Genomic DNA, 22,018 nt, shown 5'->3' with positions numbered 1-22,018 from the left:
ATACATTTTGTCTTATATTACAACCAATCATGAGTTGATTTTCAGTCTTGTTAGAGACTTATTATTGACAATCTCTTTTTAGACTGCTGGTGGAACGCATCTTTGCTCAATACATGGTCCCTCACAATTTGGAAACAAATGAAAGAATGAAATGCTTGTACTACCTTTATGCGACCCTGGATTCAAATGCTGTTAAGTACGTTTTACACAACAAATCTGAAACTAATAATAGTGTTTGCAATGCTAGTATAGTTAATAATCTTAGTAAAGGAGAATTTGTGCTTGAATAATATATGTATGAATAAAGACTGTATATAGGCTGCAGTCCAAAATTGTTGCAGTATACAGTGTGTTAAAGATTTCTATCAAAATTCATCCTTGAACATGAAAGAAGAAAAAATGGGAAAGAGATCTTGGCTGTTTCTAGAATTTTCTTCCTGTGTACTTTGATCGTGAATTACAGTTCTCTAGGACTGTCTCAAAGAGTATTACAAATATGTTCTGAGCTGAAATTGCATTATTTATTTCCATTGCTGGAAACAAATTGATCTGGTTAAAATTAATTTGCTTCTAGTATGCCCCAGTTATCCACTATGTCATGATTGGTGTCATTACTTATTGTATAATAGGTGCTAGCATATCTTGGTATACTTAGTAAATAATAGTGACAGAAGTCCTGCTAGCACTGTGTTCAAAGATTTAGCTGCTTGTCTTCATCAGAATTTATGTATAAACACAATATGAAGTTAAGAAACATACTTGTGAAATACTTTATTTTAAGCTTGAATTTCTTATATTATTTTAAAGGACTCCTAAACCTAATTTGCACGTAATGCTAAACCATGATTTAGTTCTACATCAGCAAGCATCAATAAGCACAAGTGAAGTGTCATTTAACAAGCTGGCTTTATAACTTATGCTTTGAAGATGGCTTATAAAACATAAGAATTTATTTTAACGTTAGAATCTCTGGTTTTCCACAGGTAGCCTGCCATCAGATCGGGTACTACTGCCATCTAGCATCCGAAGGCAAGAATGCACTCGAGTCAAACCTGGGGCTCGAGCCCCTCCCACTCCAGTCTTCATTCTTGCCCTCGTCCGAGGCAGATCGAAATTTAGACAGAGCGTAGCTAAGTCCTTACTTCTAATTCTATTGTTACTCTCCTTATCGTTTTTCCCTTACTCTCCTCCTTATCGCTTCCCCTCTTCACGTTTGCGTCGGAGTGTGTCCAGCAGCGGCTGCTGCTTTCTCGTTTTAGCGGGGGCTCCGCGGCTGCGGTCTCCCGCCCCTCCTTTTTTCAGTTTATAGTCATTATTTCCACTTTTGTTGTTACTCTCCTCCTTATCGCTTCCCCCCCTCACGTTTGCGTTCAGAGTGTGTCCAGCAGCGGCTGCTGCTTTTTCGTTTAGCGGGGGCTCCGCGGCTGCAGTCTCCTCCCCCTCCTTTTTTCAGTTTTCAATTTAACCTCTACGTTGGGTAGCTCGTGGCTACGGCTCCCTCGTAGCTCTCGTTTGTGGGGGCTTTGGCGGCTGCGGCTCTGTTTGTGGGGGTTTTTAGTCCCGGCTTCCTGAAGCCTGCTATAGCAGTCTCTTTTCCCGCCACCTCCGTTTTTCGCGGCCACCATTTTAATTTAATCTACTCTCCTTAAAGGCTCCTACGTTTCCCTATCAGCCCGGCTGCTCATTCAGCCCGGCTTGGGCTTATTTAGGCTACCCTATATTGCCCCTCTCATCCTGATTCTAGGCTTCCTGTTCTTTTTCAACCACCTGCTTTGTGGTCCTACCAGGCGGCATATCATTTCAGCTGCTTTCTGGCCGTTTTTTCAAGCCCTAGTTAGGTGCTCCGATATCGCGGCCGCCATTTTGTTTTCGTTTTTTGCCGTTTTTTCCTTTTCATTACGTTTTTAACTTGTGAGACTTGTGTAGTCTCCTGTTACCAAAATATTCATAGCTTGGGAGACCTGAGTTGTCAGGTGATACATATATTATCAGGTGATACATATTATACCACACCTTCCCTATTGTGTGTGTGTATGTTTGTAGGTGCACTTCCAATTGACTTATGCTCCACCTATAGCTGGCACATTATTTAGTCTGTGCACCTTGGCGATACCGCACCTTCCCCATTGAGTGCGCGTATCTCGCCCTGGCCACACTGCGCTTTTACAATAAACATATCTCTTCTGGCAGTGTAACTAGCGGTCTCGCACCTTCCCCATTGTGTGCGTGGACTTAGCTCGTGGCCAAGTTGGCAGTGAAACTGCAGTCTCGCACCTTTCCCATTGTGTGCATGGACTTAGCTTGTGGCCAAGTTGGCAGTGTAACTAGCGGTCTCGCACCTTCCCCATTGTGTGCGTGCACTTAGCTTGGAGCCAATTTTAGCTGAGTCATTAGTTTCCTCGTGCTGGGTGTACTCACTCTTGACTCCTGGCATACTGTCCGTAGTCTGTCCTATACTATTTCTACCTTATCTCTGTCACCGCTCCTTTCCCATTGTGTGCGTGATTCAGAGATTGACATGGCAGACTTGAACCCTGAGGTGACAATATCCCCTGAAGCAAGTCGTCCATCACCACGCCAGCCAGCTAAAAACAAACACGCCAAGGCAAAAGCAAAGACTAAACACCTGTCTGGTCGCAGGGCGACCAAGAGACCACGCTATATATCACCTCCACTTCCGGAGAAATCTCGCCATGCTGCCCCTCCTGAGCTTTTCCAGTCTCCTTCTGAGTCCTCAGAAGAAGAGTTTGAAGGTTTCCCCAGCCAAACTCCTCCTCCGCCTGGGCAGCCTCAAATTCCTATTCAGGAACAGGCACCACCATCTTCCACTCCTCCAGGGATACAGTTGACTTCTGACTTCCTGCACCAACTACGAGAGCTACTGGGGTGCCTATCCCAACCTCAGCCTTCTCTACTATTGTCTTCTCAGCCCGGAACCTCACGACAACTCAGCTCTGCGAGTCAACCTGGCGACAATATTGACGCTCCGCTACCCTCTCCTAACCCATATGATGTGATCAGGGGTAGATTGGACGTAGAGCAATCTCAGACTGATGACTACATGAACGTCTTTCAGACTGACCTGGATGAATGGAGTGGAGAATCTGACCAGGAGGAGGAGGTCTCTTATCGCCTCTTTGACCCGGCGGATTTCTCACCTCTGGCTTGCAGAGTCATGGACACCCTTGGCATTCAACCAGAACTTATACAACCGGTTGCTCCTCCTGTCAAGGGTGCCAGAGTTCTCAAGTCCCCCAAATCAGTTCAGCACTTCATCCCCGTGCCAGACCCCATTAACAAACTGACCAGAGAAGAATGGGCCCGCCCTCTTCGTCCACGTTGCTCCTCATCCTTAGCCAACAAGCTCTATACCCTTGCCCCAGAATTCATGGCTTTTCTGAACGTCCCGGGGGTGGACCAACCTATTTCCAATCTTGTATCTCGGTCCCTCCTCCCGAAAGAAGGCGAATCTCAGCTCAAGGACCCCTATGAGAGGAGACTTGACTTTGTCTTCCGTAAGATACATGAGGCTTCCGCTCATTCTATCCGGGCCTCTTCTACCGCCTCTATTTTTTCTCGGGCCTCCATGATGTGGTTAGAGGATCTCCTTGAAGATCCCAACCCGGATCCCGCAAAACTAAGGAAAAGTCTCCTCAAGCTACACAAGGCTGCTGCATTTGTGGCGGACGCCACATTAGACGCCTCCCATCACGGTGCACGCACACTTGCGGCCGAAATTGTAGCTCGTCGTACCCTATGGCTCCAACATTGGGACGCCGATTCGACTGCCAGAACCAACTTATCCTTAGCACCATACTCGGGATCTATGCTCTTCGGCGAGGACGCACTCAAAGCAGTCCTTGTCGACCCCAAGGACAATCGTAAACCTGCACTAGCTACGGCCAAAAGGGACGACCGCAGACCCATACGACGGTTTACCCCTTACCGTTCCTTCCATCCCTTTCGGAGAGGACAACCTGGTGGACGAGGACGGGACACCAGGCCTACAGATTTCCGTCCCTCCAAGGCACCCTGGCCCAGACAACGCTTACAATACAGGGGCCAATACCAAAACAGGCAGGCATACGGCAGAGGAACCCGTCAGCGCAGGCAGTTCTGACTCCATCCCCATTGGAGGCAGACTCTCCTTCTCCAGCATCTGGCTAAACTTGACAAACATCTCCTGGGTCAGGCTCCTCTTCACTCAGGGCTACAATATAGAATTTTGGTGGACACCACCGGACAAATTTTGCATCTCCCCCATCTCCATGGCACGCAAAAAGGTTATGCAGGACGCCATACGACATCTACTAGAGATAGCCGCTATAGAGCCTGTTCCTCCATCTAAACGACTACAAGGCGTGTACTCCGTCCTCTTTATGGTTCCCAAGCGAGACTCCACATGGAGGGCGGTCTTAGACCTCAAGGGCCTCAACCGCTTCGTCAAATACCGCCACTTCAAGATGGAATCTCTGGCATCCATTGTAGAAGCTCTACAACAAGGGGACTTTATCGCATCCATCGACCTGAGGGACGCTTACTTACACATCCCAATTTGCCCGGGTCACAGGCGGTTCCTGAGATTTGCACTAGGCCACCAACATTTTCAATACCGGGCCCTTCCATTCGGCCTCTCCTCGGCCCCCTGAGTCTTCACCAAAGTGATGGCCACCATGCTGGCGTATCTCCGCCTCCAGGGGGTCCACATTTATGCTTATCTCGACGACCTTTTCCTCCGAGCAGGCTCCCGGGACTTGGCCAACAGGCAGATCCAGTTCACCCTAGAGGCACTACACTCTCACGGCTGGCTGATCAATACCGAAAAGAGTCATCTCCAACCAACTCAGCGCCTCCAGCACTTAGGTGCAATACTGGACACGTCCCTAGCCATGTTCTTTCTGTCCCCAGACCGTATTGCTTCCATTACAGCCATGGCAACTTTACTTCTACATTGCCCCACAGCAGATGTCATGTTTCTGGCCCAGTTCCTCGGGGCAATGATTTCCTCGATCCACATCGTTCCGTGGGCCCGACATCATTCGAGACCTTTACAATGGGCTCTCCTACCCTTTCAAGCGGACATCTCCAAGTCCAACCATCGCATAATTCCGCTGGGCCAAGCTCTGAAGCAATCATTCCGCTGGTGGGTATCCACAACTTCCCTCACCAAGGGGACACCGTTTCGGGACCCAACCAGAGTCCTAATCACCACGGATACCAGTCTGTCCGGCTGGGGAGCCTATTGCAACTCGACCTTTGTCCAAGGCGTTTGGTCCACCCAGGAACTAAGTCACAACATCAACTGGCTGGAGCTCAGAGCTGCTCATCTCGCTCTGAGACACTTCCAGCCTCTATTCGCCCTACAACATGTCCTCATTCGGACAGACAATGTTTGTGTGAAATCTCACATCAACATACAGGGAGGCACAAGGTCCAGGGCTCTGCAGGAGGAAGCAACACGAATCTTCGACTGGGCCGAGTCCCACATCCTGTCTTTACGAGCAGAACACCTCAGCGGAACTCTAAACGTTACGGCCGACTGGCTCAGCAGGCAAACGGTCCATCCGGGAGAATGGAAGCTTCATCCGGCTGTGTTCTCCCTTCTCCAGTGGCGGTTCGGCCCCCTCTCGCTGGATCTCTTCGCCTCCAGCCACAACTGCCAACTGCCTCGTTACTTCTCAAGGTACCTAGAGCCAACGGCGGAAGCAGTGGATGCTTTGACGACACCATGGCCACACGGGCTCCTGTATGCTTTCCTGCCCATATCACTCCTAGGCAGGACATTGACAAAACTCTGACTCGAACAAACACGGATTTTACTCATAGCTCCTTACTGGCCTTGCAGACCCTGGTTTTCGGACCTCCTCTCGATGTCAATGGAGGATCCCTGGACCCTTCCAAGCAGGCCGGATCTTCTCTCCCAAGGACCAGTTTGGCATCCGGACCCGAACTGGCTGAGCCTGACAGCCTGGCTTTTGAACGGACACAGTTGAAATCTGCGGGTCTTTCTCGAGGGGTCATAAACACTATTTTAGCATCACGACGACCGTCAACTACTCAAATCTATCAGAGTACTTGGCGTACTTTTTCCAGCTGGTGCACCTCTAAAGGTTGTTCAGCACCCCAAGCCACTGTACAGCACGTTCTACAGTTCCTATACAGAGGCATCACATTGGGACTCAGACCAAACACTCTGCGTAGACAGGCCTCCACCATCTCGTCAATTCTGTCTGTTTCTTCATCGGCCGCACCTCTGAGCTCTCACCCGCTCATCAAACGCTTTTTAAGAGGAGCTTCCCACCTCTCTCCAGCTGTACGTCACCATTTTCCATCCTGGAACCTCTCCAAGGTTTTGCAGGCATTACAACGACCTCCATTTGAGCCGCTTGCCTCAGTGCCTCTCAGACTGTTGTCTTTTAAAGTCCTTTTCCTCGTGGCTATCACGTCCGCGAGGCGGATTTCGGAGTTACAGGCCTTGTCATCGGCCCGTCATCTCTGCGTATTCCATAAGGACTCAGTAGTTCTGAGGCTGGATCCATCCTTTTGCCCTAAGGTCAACTCAATCTTCCACAGTAGCCAGGACATTGTGCTTCCATCCTTCTGTCCTAAGCCGGTCCACCCCCTCGAAAAGGCCTGGCATTCGCTAGATGTTAGGAGAGCACTCAAAGTTTACCTCTCTTGCACCCAGGACATCCGACAGACAGAAGCATTATTTGTATCCTTTCATCCAAGAGCTTTGGGAAAAAAGGTGTCCAAATCAACTTTGTCCTGTTGGCTTCGAGCCTGTATTTCTATTGCATATCAGTCACTTAATTTACCAGTGCCGTCTAACATCACGGTTCATTCGACCAGGTCTGCTGCCACTACGGCGGCTTTCCTAACTAATGCTCCTCTTACAGACATATGCAGGGCGGCGGTATGGGCTACCCCTAACTCCTTTGTGAAGCATTATAAGATTGATCGTTATGCTTCAGCTGACGCCTCCTTTGGGAGACGTGTCCTCCAACACGTCCTTTCTGATTTGTAACTTCCTAGGAATCCCTCCCTATTAGGGGACTACGTTAGTATATCCCGATCTGATGGCAGGCTACCTGTGGAAAATGGTCCCTTGGACCCACCTGAAGGGTGATTTTCACAGGTACGCCTGCCATCACGTCCCTCCCTTGTGGGGGATTTCTGGGGAAATTCGTTCAGTGGCCTGTATATAGTTCAACCTATAGGATTCGTGCTCTGTCTGGTTTGCTTTAGTTAAAACCTGTTCTTATGTTGCAAGTTCTATGATATTTGCTGTGTATATTTTCTTTGCTGCGTGGGCTGTTGCCCTTTGGTTACTTTCAGATTTCGGACTCGTCATCATGAAGACTGGAGTGGGAGGGGCTCGAGCCCCAGGTTTGACTCGAGTGCATTCTTGCCTTCGGACGCTAGATGGCAGTAGTACCCGATCTGATGGCAGGCGTACCTGTGAAAATCATCCTTCAGGTGGGTCCAAGGGACCATTCTTGAATATAAGATGAGATTAAAAACATAAGAATAACCCTGCTGGATCAGACGAAAAGCTCATCTAGTCCAGCATCCTCTTCTCAAAGTGGCCAACCAGATGCCTGTGTGACACCCACAAACCAGACCAGAGTGCAACAGCATTCTGACCTCTTGTGCTCCCCAGCAACAGGTATTCAGAAGCATTCCTTCTCCAAGTACACAGCCATCCTGGCTACTGGCTATTGAGACACAAATTCATGGAGAATAAAACTAATAACCTTTTAAAGCCATCTGAGTTGGTGGCCATCACTACATCTTGTGGGAGTGAATCTGTAGATCTTCCAGAGATATAAATTTCCTAACCAGAGTTCTTCATCAAACTCAACGCTGTAAAAAGGTGCTATCAAGCATGACAAGTCTGGACTTAGGCTGCAATCCATTACACACTTACTTGGGAGTAAGTCCCATTGACCCCAATAGAGCTTACTTCTGACTAGGCATGTATTGGATTGCAGCCTTAGTTTCCGTCTATACTTATACCAGTTACTATAAATGGCAGAAATGCAAGGATTTCTTTTAATTACTTTCTTGTAAAATCTTGCAGTGTACCAAAGAGTGTTTTTAGACTGACTGAAAGGTTAATTTGCTCTAAAGCAATGGCCCTGTCCCCACTAAACCATTCTCTTCATTCAGCTAACATTGCTGCTTCATAAATCATTTTAATGTTAGGAAAAGCTAAGCCTCCATTTTGTTTCCTGTTAAAAGTGTCTTTGCTGCCTTATTTTTCTCCCAGACCAACTCAGTTAACGTCTTTTGGTAATCTTCCAAACATTTGGATGAACTTTAATGGTATATTAAGACATAAATGTAATATTGTTGCAATATTTTCATTCTAATCTTCCCCATCCAAGAGGTTTCAGTTTTAACCATCCACTGAGATAAGATCTGACTTCCTGTTGCAATTTCTCATGATTATGTTTGACTATTTTATCCAAGTTTTGTGATTTCAACAGGCATTTTATATTGTTGTATATTTTTTTCCTTTACACATTTGTCCATGCTGAAACTCAACCAATCTAGATTTCAACCAATCTAGATTTCAGCAAAGCGTTTGACAAAGTCCCCCACGACCTTTTGATTAGCAAACTGGTCAAATGCGGACTACATGGAAATACTGTCAGGTGGATTCACAACTGGTTGGAAAACCGTACTCAAAGAGTGGTCGTCGGTGGCTCTGCTTCGGACTGGAAGGAGGTGTCGAGTGGAGTGCCACAGGGCTCTGTCCTGGGGCCGATACTCTTCAACATTTTTATCAGTGACTTAGATGACGGGGTGGAAGGAAGCCTTATGAAGTTTGTGGATGATACGAAACTGGGAGGGATAGCTAACACAATGGAAGACAGGAATAAAATCCAAAGGGACCTGGATAGACTAGAAAATTGGGCTGAAATTAATAAAATGACATTCAATAAAGACAAATGCAAGATTCTGCATTTAGGCCACAAAAACAAAATGCACGGGTACAGGTTGGGAAATACCCGGCTTAGCAGTAGTGCGTGTGAGAAGGACCTTGGAATTGTAGTGGATCGCAAGTTGAACATGACCCAGCAGTGTGATGCTGCGGCAAAAAAGGCAAACGCGGTTTTGGGCTACATAAACAGAGCTATAGTTTCCAGGTCGAGGGAAGTAATACTCCCACTATATTCTGCATTAGTCAGGCCTCATCTGGAATATTGCGTTCAGTTCTGGTCGCCTCATTTTAAGAAAGATATAGACAAGTTAGAGAGGGTTCAGAAGAGGGCGACGAGGATGATAGCCGATATGGAGAACAAGTCTTATGTGGAAAGGTTGAAGGAACTTGGCATGTTCAGTCTGGTGAAGAGAAGGCTGAGGGGTGACATGATTGCACTCTTTAAGTACCTGAAGGGCTATCACATAGAGGAGGGTACAGATTTGTTCTCTGCTGCCCCAGAGGGTAGGACTAGGTCTAATGGTTTTAAGTTGCAGGAGCGTAGATTCAGATTGGACATTAGAAGGAACTTCTTGACAGTAAGGGCAGTTCGTCAATGGAACCGACTGCCTAGGGAGGTGGTGGGATCCCCTTCGCTGGATGTCTTCAAGCAGAGGCTGGACAGCTATCTGCGGGAGATGCTCTAGCTGTGGATTTCCTGCTGTGAGCAGGGGGTTGGACTCGATGGCCTACAAGGCCCCTTCCAACTCTATGATTTTGTAAGATTAATTTTCCCCAGGTAGCATGCCATCACATGGGTTATACCACCTCCTAGCATCTGAAGGTAAAAATGCAAGGAATCAAGACCTGAGCTGCTCTTTCTGGTTCCACTACATTCTTGTCTTCATCCAAGGTCGTTCTCTTTATCTTGACTTCTGTTTCTTCTAGTGAGTTTGACTCTGTGCATGAGTTTTATTTGTATGTTTAGTATTGTATGTCAGGAGTGTATATTGTGGGGAGTGTGAGTATGTTTTTATGTGTGTTGGTTCTATTTTTTCTATGGGGGTGATTTTTTCTACCGCAGCCCCAGCAGTGAACCTCTAGTCCTCTCCACCTCTTTTGCGGGGCTTGCAGCTGTGGCTCTGCTGGTCTCTCTGTTCGACCCCAGACCCAGCTCGCGGTTACGGCCCTGTAGGTCTCCCTGTTTGAACCCGACCCAGTTTCCTTACTTCGTGGGGCTCACAGCTGCGGCCCTGCAGGTCTCCCTGTTTGACCTGACCTGGTTTCCCCACCTTGTGGGGCTCGCAGCTGCAGCCCTGGAGGTCTTCATTAGCTTTCCCCCCTCTCCTCATCAGGGCTCACCTTAACTGGAGCTCACAGCTGTGGCCCAGGAACTCCCTGCCTTTTACTGGAGCTTGCAGCTGTGGCTCCGACCGGTGGCGCTTGCTCATGCCTGTCTCATTTTCGCTGGAGCGGCGGCAGGCACCTCTCTTTTGGCTGAAGACTCACGGCTTCGCTTGTGGCAGGCCCAATCTCCTTGGAACTCGTGGCTACAGCTCTAGGCTGTTGGGCCTTCCCTGCCCTTTTTGCTTGGCCGCCATTTTGTGAGTCTTTGTCCCATCCGTCATTTTGCTTGTTTTTTCCCACCCTTTTTGTTTGCCTTGTAAATTTTGGTAGCTCCTTTCTGTATCTCTCCAACTCTGTTATCTTGTCGGTTCCCTGTCCTCACCCTACTTTGGACCGAAGGCAGGGAGGATATATTGGGGGGGAAAGAAGAGAAGAGCACAATGACTGATGTGCAGTCAGGGCTGTACTGCACCCCTCTACTGTGTGCATGTGTCTAAGTGTTGAAATCGCTGCACCCCTCTTTTAGTGCTTGTGTTGAACTTCAGGTACCGCACTCCTCTACTGTGTGTATATATATCATGGCAGGACAAGTGCCACTTGCGGATTCTCTCGACCAGCCCTCTGATGCAAAGCAGCATTGCATATCCGCCACAACACCTCATCCCAAGCTTGTTTCCGAGATGAGGTCCAAGGCACCAAAACACAAGGTTTCAAAGCACCATTCTAAGGCTGTGGCCAAAACCAGGCAGCTAGCTGCCAGGCAGGCACAATATGTGTCTCTTCCATGCTCAGGGTAAGCAACCTCTACTATGGTCTCCATTGCTGTGGAGGAGTTTCGTTCAGAGGCCTCTGTTACAGATCAAGAGAGACTGGCAGCCCTCTTTCACTCTCCAGCTGTGTCATCAGATGAGGACTGTGACGCCCTTCCCTGGTTCTCCCTGTCAGGTCCCTACCTGCTTGTGGCTACTGCCTTTCACTAGGCACCACCAGGGACACCACCAGTCCGGACCGTCCTTTATATGGTTTCTCACTCCACTCTAGCACAGATCTCACTAGATCCCACTGCTAGACACCACCACCAGTCATGTCCTATAACCAATACTCCCAGAGACTTTGCCTGAGTCTCTCTCTAGCTGGTTACTTTTGTGACTGCGTGCTTATGCTGTTCCCAACCCCCTTGTATCTTTATATATAAAGCATACAACTCTGGGTTGCTCTGGATACTTGACGTTACTATTTCTCCCTTCACCGCTGCCACCATTAGATACTGCTTCTGTTCAGCCCTCCCTTCTGGTCTGTATATTCCCCAGCCAAGGATCAGGCCTTTGGTAAACCAAAGAAGTATTTATTTACTAATAACAGGAAATAACAAGATTACTTTAGGAATGTTTCGCAAGCGTATGGTTTCATATATGGTTACTCTTTATGTTTCTGTTCATATATATCCTCTTTAAATATCAGCCAAATCCAATCCAAACTTCCCTCAGAACTCTGCCAACCAACTCAACATCCTCTCTCTAACCGACTCTCTCTCCCACCTTCCAACCGACCCCAACTCTCTCCTTCATCACTCACAAACCTCCATTTATACCTTCAGCCAGCCAGCCACTCAGCCCATCATCATCCAGCACACTTCAGCTTCTCACCCATGTACTCCCCCTTTCTCTCTCAGTCAATTACCATACATCACCCAATAGACCCGCACTTACCATATTTACAGATGCTAACTTACAGGAACATCACAAGGACTTCTGTGGTTTTCCAGTTCAGCCCTTCATTGCTCACTAGCCTCCTGCACCTGCACTGCTGGTTCGTCAGTGGCTGGTTGTGCCCTTCACTGCCAGTTAGTCCACTGCTCAGTCTCCTGGCACTGCTGGGTTGGGGCCCTTCTCAGCTCCCACTTGCTAGTCTGATGCTACAGTCATGTCACTGCCTCAACAGGTACATCTAGTGACTACAGATGTACAACTTGGCACTCTGCCAACCACACAAGTACCCTTGCTTGGGTTACAGTTGACTTCTGAATTCATTTCTCAACTGAAAGATGCCTTACTGGGCTCCCTGTCGCAAGCCCAACTGACTGTACAGCTGCAGGTCCAGCCCTTACCAAGTTCTCAAGTCCTGCCTTGTGCGCAACCTCATGCCAGGACTGCTACTCCTCACCGCTACTCAGATGAAGGTCTAGCGGCATCTCCAAACCACTTTGATGTCACCAGAGGCAGAGTTCTAGCCGATGTGGCAGAACCATCGGACCCCTCCATTCCACTTGAGGCTGAAGAGGATGATTGGAGTGGTGAATCAGGTGGAGGAGGATACTTTTCACCATCTCTTTGACTCAGCTGATTTTTTTACCACTTTTTTGCGCCATGCTGGAAACCTTGGGCCTCCAGTCTGCTCTGTCTGAACCTACACTTCCTCTAGTTAAGGGCACCAAGTCTGACTCCCAAATAGACAATTTCTGGTACCTCTCAAGAATTCTTGAGTGGGGTCTCTTCTATTTTATTCTCTGCCTACACTAGACAACTGCTGTTGATAACCTGTGAGCTTAGGTGACCTAACGTGCGGGATGGAGCGACTCCCTTACGAGGAAAGGTTGCAGCATTTGGGGCTTTTTAGTTTAGAGAAAAGGCGGGTCAGAGGAGACATGATAGAAGTGTATAAAATTATGCATGGCATTGAGAAAGTGGATAGAGAAAAGTTCTTCTCCCTCTCTCATAATACTAGAACTCGTGGACATTCAAAGAAGCTGAATGTTGGAAGATTCAGGACAGACAAAAGGAAGTACTTCTTTACTCAGCGCATAGTTAAACTGTGGAATTTGCTCCCACAAGATGCAGTAATGGCCACCAGCTTGGATGGCTTTAAAAGAAGATTAGACAAATTCATGGAGGACAGGGCTATCAATGGCTACTAGCTGTGATGGCTGTGCTGTGCCACCCTAGTCAGAGGCAGCATGCTTCTGAAAACCAGTTGCCGGAAGCCTCAGGAGGGGAGAGTGTTCTTGCACTCGGGTCCTGCTTGCAGGCTTCCCCCAGGCACCTGGTTGGCCACTGTGAGAACAGGATGCTGGACTAGATGGGCCACTGGCCTGATCCAGCAGGCTCTTCTTATGTTCTTATGTTCTTATGACATACAAGGACTCTGTGTAGATATGGAAGAAGGGGGAAAACAAACATACACTGCCAAGGGGGTAGTCTTGCCAGTAATGGGTCACAGCATAAACTGGCTGGAGTTGAGGGTGGTCCATCTGGCCCTTTGTCACTTCTAGCCAATGCTTCATCTGACTCATGTCCTGATGCGAACAGACAACACCTGTGTGAAATTGCACTTGAACCTGCAAGGGGGCACCAGGTCTGAGACCCTTAAGGTGGAAGCCACTCATATTCAATGGGGCTGAGAGACACCTGCTGTTCTTGAGGGCAGAACATCTCAGCGGGGTTCTGAATGTCACTGCAGACTGGCTTAGCAGGCAGAAGTGATTCCGGGGGAGTGGCAGCTAAATCCGGCAGTGTTTCTGCTTCTCCAATGCCACTTCAGCACTCTAACTGTGGATCTGTTTGCCTGAGCCACAACACTCAGCTTCCCTGATTCTTCTCAAGTTATCTAGGGGCTGAGTCCGTAGACGCTTTCTTGACTACTTGACCAGACAGTCTCCTATATGTGTTTCCCCCATTCCCCTGCTAGGCAACACTGAGGAAGCTTCGGCACTAACAGGCTCAGTTGATTCTACTGGTCACATCACCTGTGGTTCTCAGATCTTTTCTCCCTATCAGTCTCAGAGCCTCCAAGGGTCTTCTCTCACAGTGACCGATCTAGCATCTGGATCTGGACTGGCTGACTTTAACAGCTTGACGTTTAAGCGGACACAGCTGATCTGCACAGCAGGAGGTTATTGATACCATTGTGGCCTCTAGACAGCCATTGACTAATCACATTTACCAGACTAATCTGCATTTTCCAGCTGGTGCGACTCGTGAGGGCTTCAACCTTCCAAAGCCACTGTCCAACAGGTGTTACAGTTCCTTCACAAAGGTTTGAAGATGGAAGTGAAGCCCAACACCTTGTATCACCAAGCAGCTACTATTTCTTCAGTTTTATATGTTAATTTGTAAAGTATCCCCATAGGTTCTCACCCTATTATTAAAATTAAAATTATCGTAACTATTTACCCTATTCTTAGGTTTTATCCTGGTTTCCTGCTCTCCTCTCTGTTTAGGGCTTTTTTCCAATAGTTTAAAAAGTTTCTCAAAGTCCATTTTCTTGTACCTTGTGGCCTTTGTATTTTTAAAGTTCTTGGTCTTCATTCTGTTGTTAGTCCCCTTCTTACCTACCCTGCTTTTATGCCTGGGAGGTTTATTTATTAAGGCACTAGTATTATTTGGCTTTGGTTGAGGGTTCTCACCAGATAAGCTTGATCCATCTTTTGTATGCATTTTATTCCACCAAAATAGTTAATAGATTATTACATTCTGCCAAAAAGGATTTGACATGATCAAAGTCCTTTGTCAGCATATAGAACCATCCTTCAATTGGTAAATTATTCCCAATTAATTCTTCATGCTGCACAGGGGACTCTTTCATTTTTGCTTTTACATCACTACTAGCCAGCTCCAAGAGTTGCTTCAGCAGCAGCTCATTTATCTGAGTAGCTTTGCCAGGTGATTGAGTTAACCTAGCAAGTGTTGGATTCTTATCAAGTGCTATCTCTGTTGCAAGATTTAAAGAAGTATGCTCCTCCCCAAGGGCTTGGATATTTCCCTTGAGGTCCAAGGACCAGTCGAGGGGAAAATCCAGTGTGTAAAGACTCATCATCAACTTCATTGTTTACCACTATGGTTAAAGTCGTGAGTAATTTTAGTTTGATTTAATTCTTCAGCCCCCTTAGGGGGGTATTCTCAGCAGAGAGAGCAATCCCCTTTGCATGCTCTTTCCTATCTCCATTTCCCTTCAGAGGAATACCCTGAAAGGTTGGTGTTATCCCCAGAACTTGCCATGCATTTCTTGTTAGCACCATTTCTTTGCACAACAAAAGATTAGTAGTCAAATTAAGTAGTAGTCAAATTAAGGGTATACTTTTAATGAGTTGACCTTAGCGTGTGTGTTCTGGCTGCTGCTGCTCCTTTGTTAGAGCAGTTGCCTTTTTCCTTGCTGTTACGCGTGTTCTGCATGCTACTGCTGTCAAGATGTCTCACTTTGGCCTTGTCTCGAATGAGCTGGAGTGGGCCTGGAAGGAGCAGCTTGGGTCTTGACTGCTTGCATTCTTGCCTTCAGACGCTAGGAGGTGCTATAATCCATGTGATGGCATGCTACCTGGGAAAAACTACCTTTCAGGTGAGACCAATGGTCCGTTCTGTAGCCAGATATTTCACTGTATTCATCAATTATCTTAAATAAACTTGGAAAATTATATTCTGGATCTTTATCATTATTATCATTAGTTATTATTATTAATAAATTAATAATAATATTCTGGATCTTTAACAATCAAGGCAACGTCATCTGAATGTAAGTTTATTTTAAAGTTTTTTCTACCTTTCTGGACACCCTTGGCCATTTCTGAAGTTCTTAAGAGTTCAGCTAAGGGTTCAATAGAAAAGGCAAACAATAATGGAGACACCCTGGTCTGGTCCCTCTTCTGATATTGATTGCCTCTGAATTAATTCCATTAAAAGTTGTGGTATAAGAGTAAATGAGTTTAATCCATGATAAGAAACTCCCTGTTCTCATGTTTTACAAATTCCATTCCAAATGAACAAAGGCCTTTTGAGTGTCAGGAACTACTATGCCTATGGTTGATTTCAGTTATTCATGTAATGTATTATATTTAGTACCCTTTGTATATTTGAAGACAAACTTTGATTCTTAATAAAACTAGTTTGGCCATCCTTTATATATTTAGATATTATAGTATCCATTCTGCTTGCTTAATACACATGTCCAGATTTTAAAATGTTGATTTATTAAGGCAGTGGGCCTGGATTATTCTGTTCTAGCTGGATCTTTATTTTCCTTAGGAATCACTACCACTTTAGCCTATTCCCAGGTTTTTGGGGAAATGTTCTTTTGCATTATTTTGTTCATAGTTTCTAATAGTAGTTGGTCCAGTTCTTTCAAAGTCTTGCAATATTCATAGGTATACCCATCAGGACCTGGTTCCTTGTTTTTTTTTTAAGTTTTTAACAATAAATGAAGTTCAGTAAGTGTGGTTGGTTTCTGGATTTAATCAATATTTAGTTGAGTTAAATGAGGAAGTCTAATTTTAGTGAGAAACCTATGGATTTTATCAGTTTGGGGATGATGTGTATAATTTTTTCATAAAACTTCTGAAACTCTTTTGCAATATCTTCAGCTTTAATGTGTATTTTATAATTATCTTTTATTTGCAAAATCTTTTCTTTAAATCAGTCATGTAGGTGAGCAATTGATTTATCCACTATAACAACAACAACTTTATTATGGTCATAGACCAGAAATACAATGTTACATCTGTACAAACATCAATTATCATTAGAATACGATCCAAAGATCCTAAAAAGTTCAAATTAAAAAAAAGGATAAAACCAACGAATATTAAAATTTGTTATCAATCTAAAAAACAGACACTCTAGCTGTTATGCTATCAACAGAGAGTAGTGCACTGTATCCCTAAAATTGGTATAAGAGTAAGTTTCTCCTACAGCTTAGAGTATCTACACTCTATAAATTCATAGATCTTATAAAAGTTGAGAAACATGTAGGGACTTCCTGAAACGAATAGCAGCAGCACAAAAACAGGCTACCTTAGCTGTTACATAGGGGTTACGATCTGATAAAAGATAGTCTACATAGAAAATTTCATCTCTGTTAGGGAATCTTTGGAGAATTGGAGTAATTAGGGCAGTTCTGAAATCACAGTAAAATGGACAGTGAAGTAAAACATGATCAACTGACTCCACTGTACTATTATCGCAAGGGCATACCCGTTTAGCATATTCAAGTTTCTTATACCTGCCCTCCAAAAGTGCAGAGGGTAGTATATTCAATTTCGCAAGGGTGAACGCTGATCTAAGTTTAGGGGCCGTCAAATCAGTTAGATAATAAGCATGGGCAAATGGCCTTATATTATATCTAAGTCCAGGTTAGATGCAGCACGAGTTAGATGAGATTGTAATTCGATATCATAAATTCTCTGAAGAATATAAGATTTTGCTTTAAAATAACCCAACGACAAAACCATATGGAGAGAAAACCCTACGGATTGTAATATAAATGTTAAAGACTTTTTCCATTTGGAACAGAAAACATCAGAGAGCGTTAAAGGGGCCAACCCCATTGGCATAAACAGCAGTTTTAACCACAGTTTAATTTTAAGCATCCATATGCGACCTTTTATTGTAATAACCCCTGCTTCTAAACGAAGGATCGCATTGGGGACACAAGATGGAATGCCAAAGATCGATCTTAGAAATTTCATCTGGACCGTTTCAAAAGGTGCATAGTTATCATAGGCACTAATTTGCGCACCATAGAGTAATTGTGCGACTACTTTGGCCACAAAAATCTGAATAGCAGAGGGGATGTGCTGTCCTCCTTGCAGTTCTATGTGCATTGGCAGTAGCATTTTTTATTTGAATTCGCCATGATCCTGAGGAATGGAATACCATCCCAAGGTATCTGTAGGTCGTGACCTGTTCTATTGGGTAATTATTAATCTGCCAGCGATGTTTTAGTCTCCTCCTGGTAAAGACCAAGACTTTCGACTTGTCATGATTAATTTTCAGGAGTTCCTTTTTGCAGTAATTAGCAAGGGCGCTCAGCAATCGTTTCAGCCCAATAGATGTCAAAGAAAGCAGGACCACATCATCAGCATACATAAGAATCGATATAGGCCTGTTACACAAACTAGGATAATGGGTTCCTATTGGTGAAAGAGTTTCAACCAAGGTGTTAATATATAGATTAAACAACAAGGGAGCTAAAACGTATCCTTGTTTAACACCTCTAAAGGTTGGAATTGACCTTGATAGGTGTCCAGCTCTGTTATACCTAATACGTAAGTGGGTAGATTTGTGTAAACAACGTATTAGTGCAAGCAGGCGTCTATCTATATTAGTAGTCTCCAACTTCTCCCGAAGTTTGTGTTTAGGCACCGAACCGAAAGCTGATTTGAAGTCTATGAATGCAGCATAAAGAGCCCCTCCAGAGGGTGATGCATATTTTTCTATTAGGTGCTGTAGGACCAAACCGTGGTCCATCGTGGAACGGCCAGCTCTAAATCCCGCCTGTTCTTCAGCCAGGATATTTTCCTGTTCCATCCAGGTTAGGAGCTTCTCGCTTAAATGGGTGGCATAAATCTTGCTGATAATGTTTAGCAAACTGATCGGTCTATAGTTAGTCGGATCCGCTCTGTTGCCCTTTTTAAAGATGGGGATAATTATTGCCAGGCCCCAGTCTTTTGGAATAGAGACGTCAAAGTCTATACATGTAAATAGGGTAGCTAAAACTGGTGCCCACCAATCCACGTTGTTTTTAAATACTTCCGGTGGAATATTATCCGACCCTGGTGCTTTGCCTGGTTTCAGTTTGGCAATTAGGCCAATAATTTCTTTAGGTGTAACAGGAGGCCATTCAGGGAAATTGTGGTCGTTTGGCTTGGGTGGAAGATGGAATATCTGATCATTCACAGAGATTTTAGTGAAATAATCTTCCCAAGTAGTCACAGGTATATGATATTCCAAGTTAACTGAGAGATTGGGCCATCCTTTGGCTACCATTTTCCAAAAGGTAAGTGTATCCTTAGATGTAGATGCTTTCAGTAAACGTTGCCAATCTTCTTTTTGAGCTAGAGACTTTTTAGCTTTAATTAGATGTAGCATTTCTTCTCCTCCAACCAGTTTATCAGTAATTGTGGGGAGTTATTATTTCTATGCTCTCTGTACTTTGTAATAAGGAGGTTCTTCTGGGCCACACATTCATGATCAAACCAGGGTTTCGATCGAAAAATAGGTCTAAAAGTCTTAATCGCAGGTTTAGAAAATAAGCTCTATTGAAGAACCTGAATCAATTGTTGGAGAGTATCAAGAACAGAATCCGTAGAATTTGCAGCAATAAGCGCCTCACGCATTAGAAGACAGCTTTCAGAATTTAACAGATCTTTAAGGTCGGATTCTAAATAAGTCGACCATCTAATACGTGTGGCTCGCCTTTCAATTTCCCCACCCAGAGTTAGTTCTTGCTCAATATATCTGATTTGATTATCACAAGATAGGGTAAGAGCTAACGGTAGGTGGTCGCTTTCAGGGCGAATGTCCACTTGACACAAGGACACGGCGTGTAGGAGCTCCCGAGAGACTATAAAAAAATTGATAGTGGAAGCTCTAGTACCGGATAGGTAGGTGAATTCTCCCTTAAAATCTCCCTCTACTCGCCCATTTACCAATATCAAATTCAGATTGTTCAGCATTTGCATCAGGTAGAGCCCGAGATAATTGGTGCCTTGATCTTTTGAATGTCTAATCGGAATATCGAAAGCACATTCTGTTGCTGGCAGAGGTTCCTTAAAACGTGAATAAAGGACTTCATCACTCGGGCCTATTCTGGCATTGAAATCTCCCGCTAGCATAACCATAGCAGCCGGAAATAAAGTTGTCAACTTGGTGATGTACTCCTCAAGTCTCAGCATCATAGCCTTCGCTGGTTTATTTTGTTGGCAGGGGGGTAGATAGACATTAATAAGCAGAATCCAAGCCCACTTGAAATTGATTACTACCGAAGTAGCTAACCCTACCAGGGGATCAAGATTGGTAATTAATGCACGCAATCTGGTAGTAACAAGCAGGGTCAGTCCACCCTTGGGGCGTCCACCTTTAGTGCTAGGGGTTGCAGCCAGCACATAAGATGCATACCCATTCATATGGATTTCCTCACAGGGCCAAGTCTCCTGGAGAAGAATGATGTCATATTTTTTAAGATAACCCAAAAAAGATGGATCAGAAGATTTATTTTTCCAACCAGAGATGTTCCAAGACAGAATGACCAATTGTGTCATAGGATGCTTAGATGTTTGTCAAGTTGTTACAAAATGAAGAGGAAGAGAGTTCTGCATTATCGTTGAGACAGATGGTAACTTCATGAAGGGCTCAATAGGGGTAATTTTCTCTAAAGTTGGGTCAATTCTGCTGACATTAGAGATTATTGGCTTCGAGGATTTTAGCCAACAGTTCTTGACACTGCCAATCTTCTGTGGGGATCCCTCCTCATTCTCATTAAGCCATCTCATATCCGTCCATGAGGGAGTTTCATAGAGAACTGCTCCTGGTTTGGAAGGAGAAAGTCGTTCCTGTTTGGTAAAGGACTGAGACGTATTCGGAGCCATTAAATTCATTTCTGCAGAAATCTGAACAGGGCATCTAGTTTTAGTAAATTGGATTAATCCAATAGTAGTGTTCCGTGGCTCTGTATGGTGGTTAGCATTTAGAGTCTCAGGTTCTGGTCTTTTAGTGCTTGCTATCTCATTGCAACCCTCTTTTACAGGAAAAATCTGTCTGCTTTCTAGAAGGATTTGTAACGTGTTGAGCCTTGCAATAATTTCAGCTTGAGCTACTGATGGTAGGAGGGAGAAAGAATTTAGTAGCATTTGCTCCTCTTCAGTGAGGGAAACCAACTCCTTTCGTTTCCCTGTCCCTGTTTGTGATATTAAAGGCCGTGGGTCGAGGACTTTGACAGAAGAATAATCGTCCTCGATTTCGAGGTCAATTAAATTTATTGTCGGGGTTTTGTCAATGTTTGTCCGTTTTTCCGTCTCTTTAGTTGGAGCGTGAGATAATAACGGTTTAGGTGGCGCAGTATTCACAAACATTCTAGAAACAAAAATACCCCTAACATGTATCGCATCTCTATTGTCATAGAGTATCTTGGTTTTACATGGTTCGTTAAAAGTCACCACCAACCGGGCGGTGACATAGTTATAAAGTAAATATTCAATTTGGAATATATCCTCACTTGTAATTGAAGCTGAGGTAATATCATTAAGGACTGTTAAAAGATGGGCCTTACGCTCTTTTTGGGACAGCAAACCTGTAGGTTTGGGGAAATTTGATAGAACCAATTTATGTTTATCAAGTATCAGACGCCACTTCCATGTCTTTGGCATTGTTCTCAGCTCCGATGATGTAGGTGGCTGGAGATCTTGTTGAGGCAACTTGTGTACTAAAAGATTAGAATCTGTACTGGGGAGCAACGCAGGGGTTATGTTGTCTTCGCTACGTATAATATTAATTTCCCCCTTGCTTTGTTGAGGCTCAAGTTGTTTGGATTTTGATTTAGCTGTATTCTTGGTGGGCAGTATCACATCCCTCTTTATGACAGTGTCCAGAAGTTTAAACAACTTTCGAAAGAAGAAACTGTTAGTATTATGCCGGTTTTTTAGATGTTTAATATTTTTACTTTTATTTAAATGGTTACTCCGAATCCTTACAGTTTTCTTCTTGAGCAGTTTGGTACCCCTCAGAGATGGATTTTTAATTTGTCCAAGTTGTGAGGGGATAACAGATGGAAGTACATCTGTGTTCGCGTCCTCTCCCATTCATCCAAATTTTATGTGTACCTCCGCCAAAAAAGTTAATAGCTCATTAGTTTCTGCTAAGAACATTTTAATGTGCTCTATATCTCTGGTTATTGTACAGATCCACGGATCAATTAGTGATGTAGTTCCTTCATGTGAAGCGATTGAGTTCTTAACTGCCTCATTATGAGCAAACAAAT

General features: G+C 44.8%; 1 protein-coding gene across 1 annotated transcript in view; it reads left to right on the top strand.

The window, feature by feature from the left end:
• PDS5B (PDS5 cohesin associated factor B) overlaps nucleotides 1–22,018 on the top strand; it is a 158,409-nt gene that overhangs the window by 90,255 nt on the left and 46,136 nt on the right. The window contains exon 13 of the mRNA XM_061629724.1: nucleotides 83–196. Coding sequence (XP_061485708.1) covers nucleotides 83–196 — 114 coding nt within the window. The remainder of the gene's footprint in view (nucleotides 1–82; nucleotides 197–22,018) is intronic.

Source organism: Rhineura floridana, chromosome 5 (genome assembly GCF_030035675.1).
Source record: "Rhineura floridana isolate rRhiFlo1 chromosome 5, rRhiFlo1.hap2, whole genome shotgun sequence".
Taxonomy (NCBI): domain Eukaryota; kingdom Metazoa; phylum Chordata; class Lepidosauria; order Squamata; family Rhineuridae; genus Rhineura; species Rhineura floridana.
The sequence above is the reverse complement of the archived record's forward strand: the minus strand, read 5'-3'. Positions and strand labels throughout refer to the sequence as shown.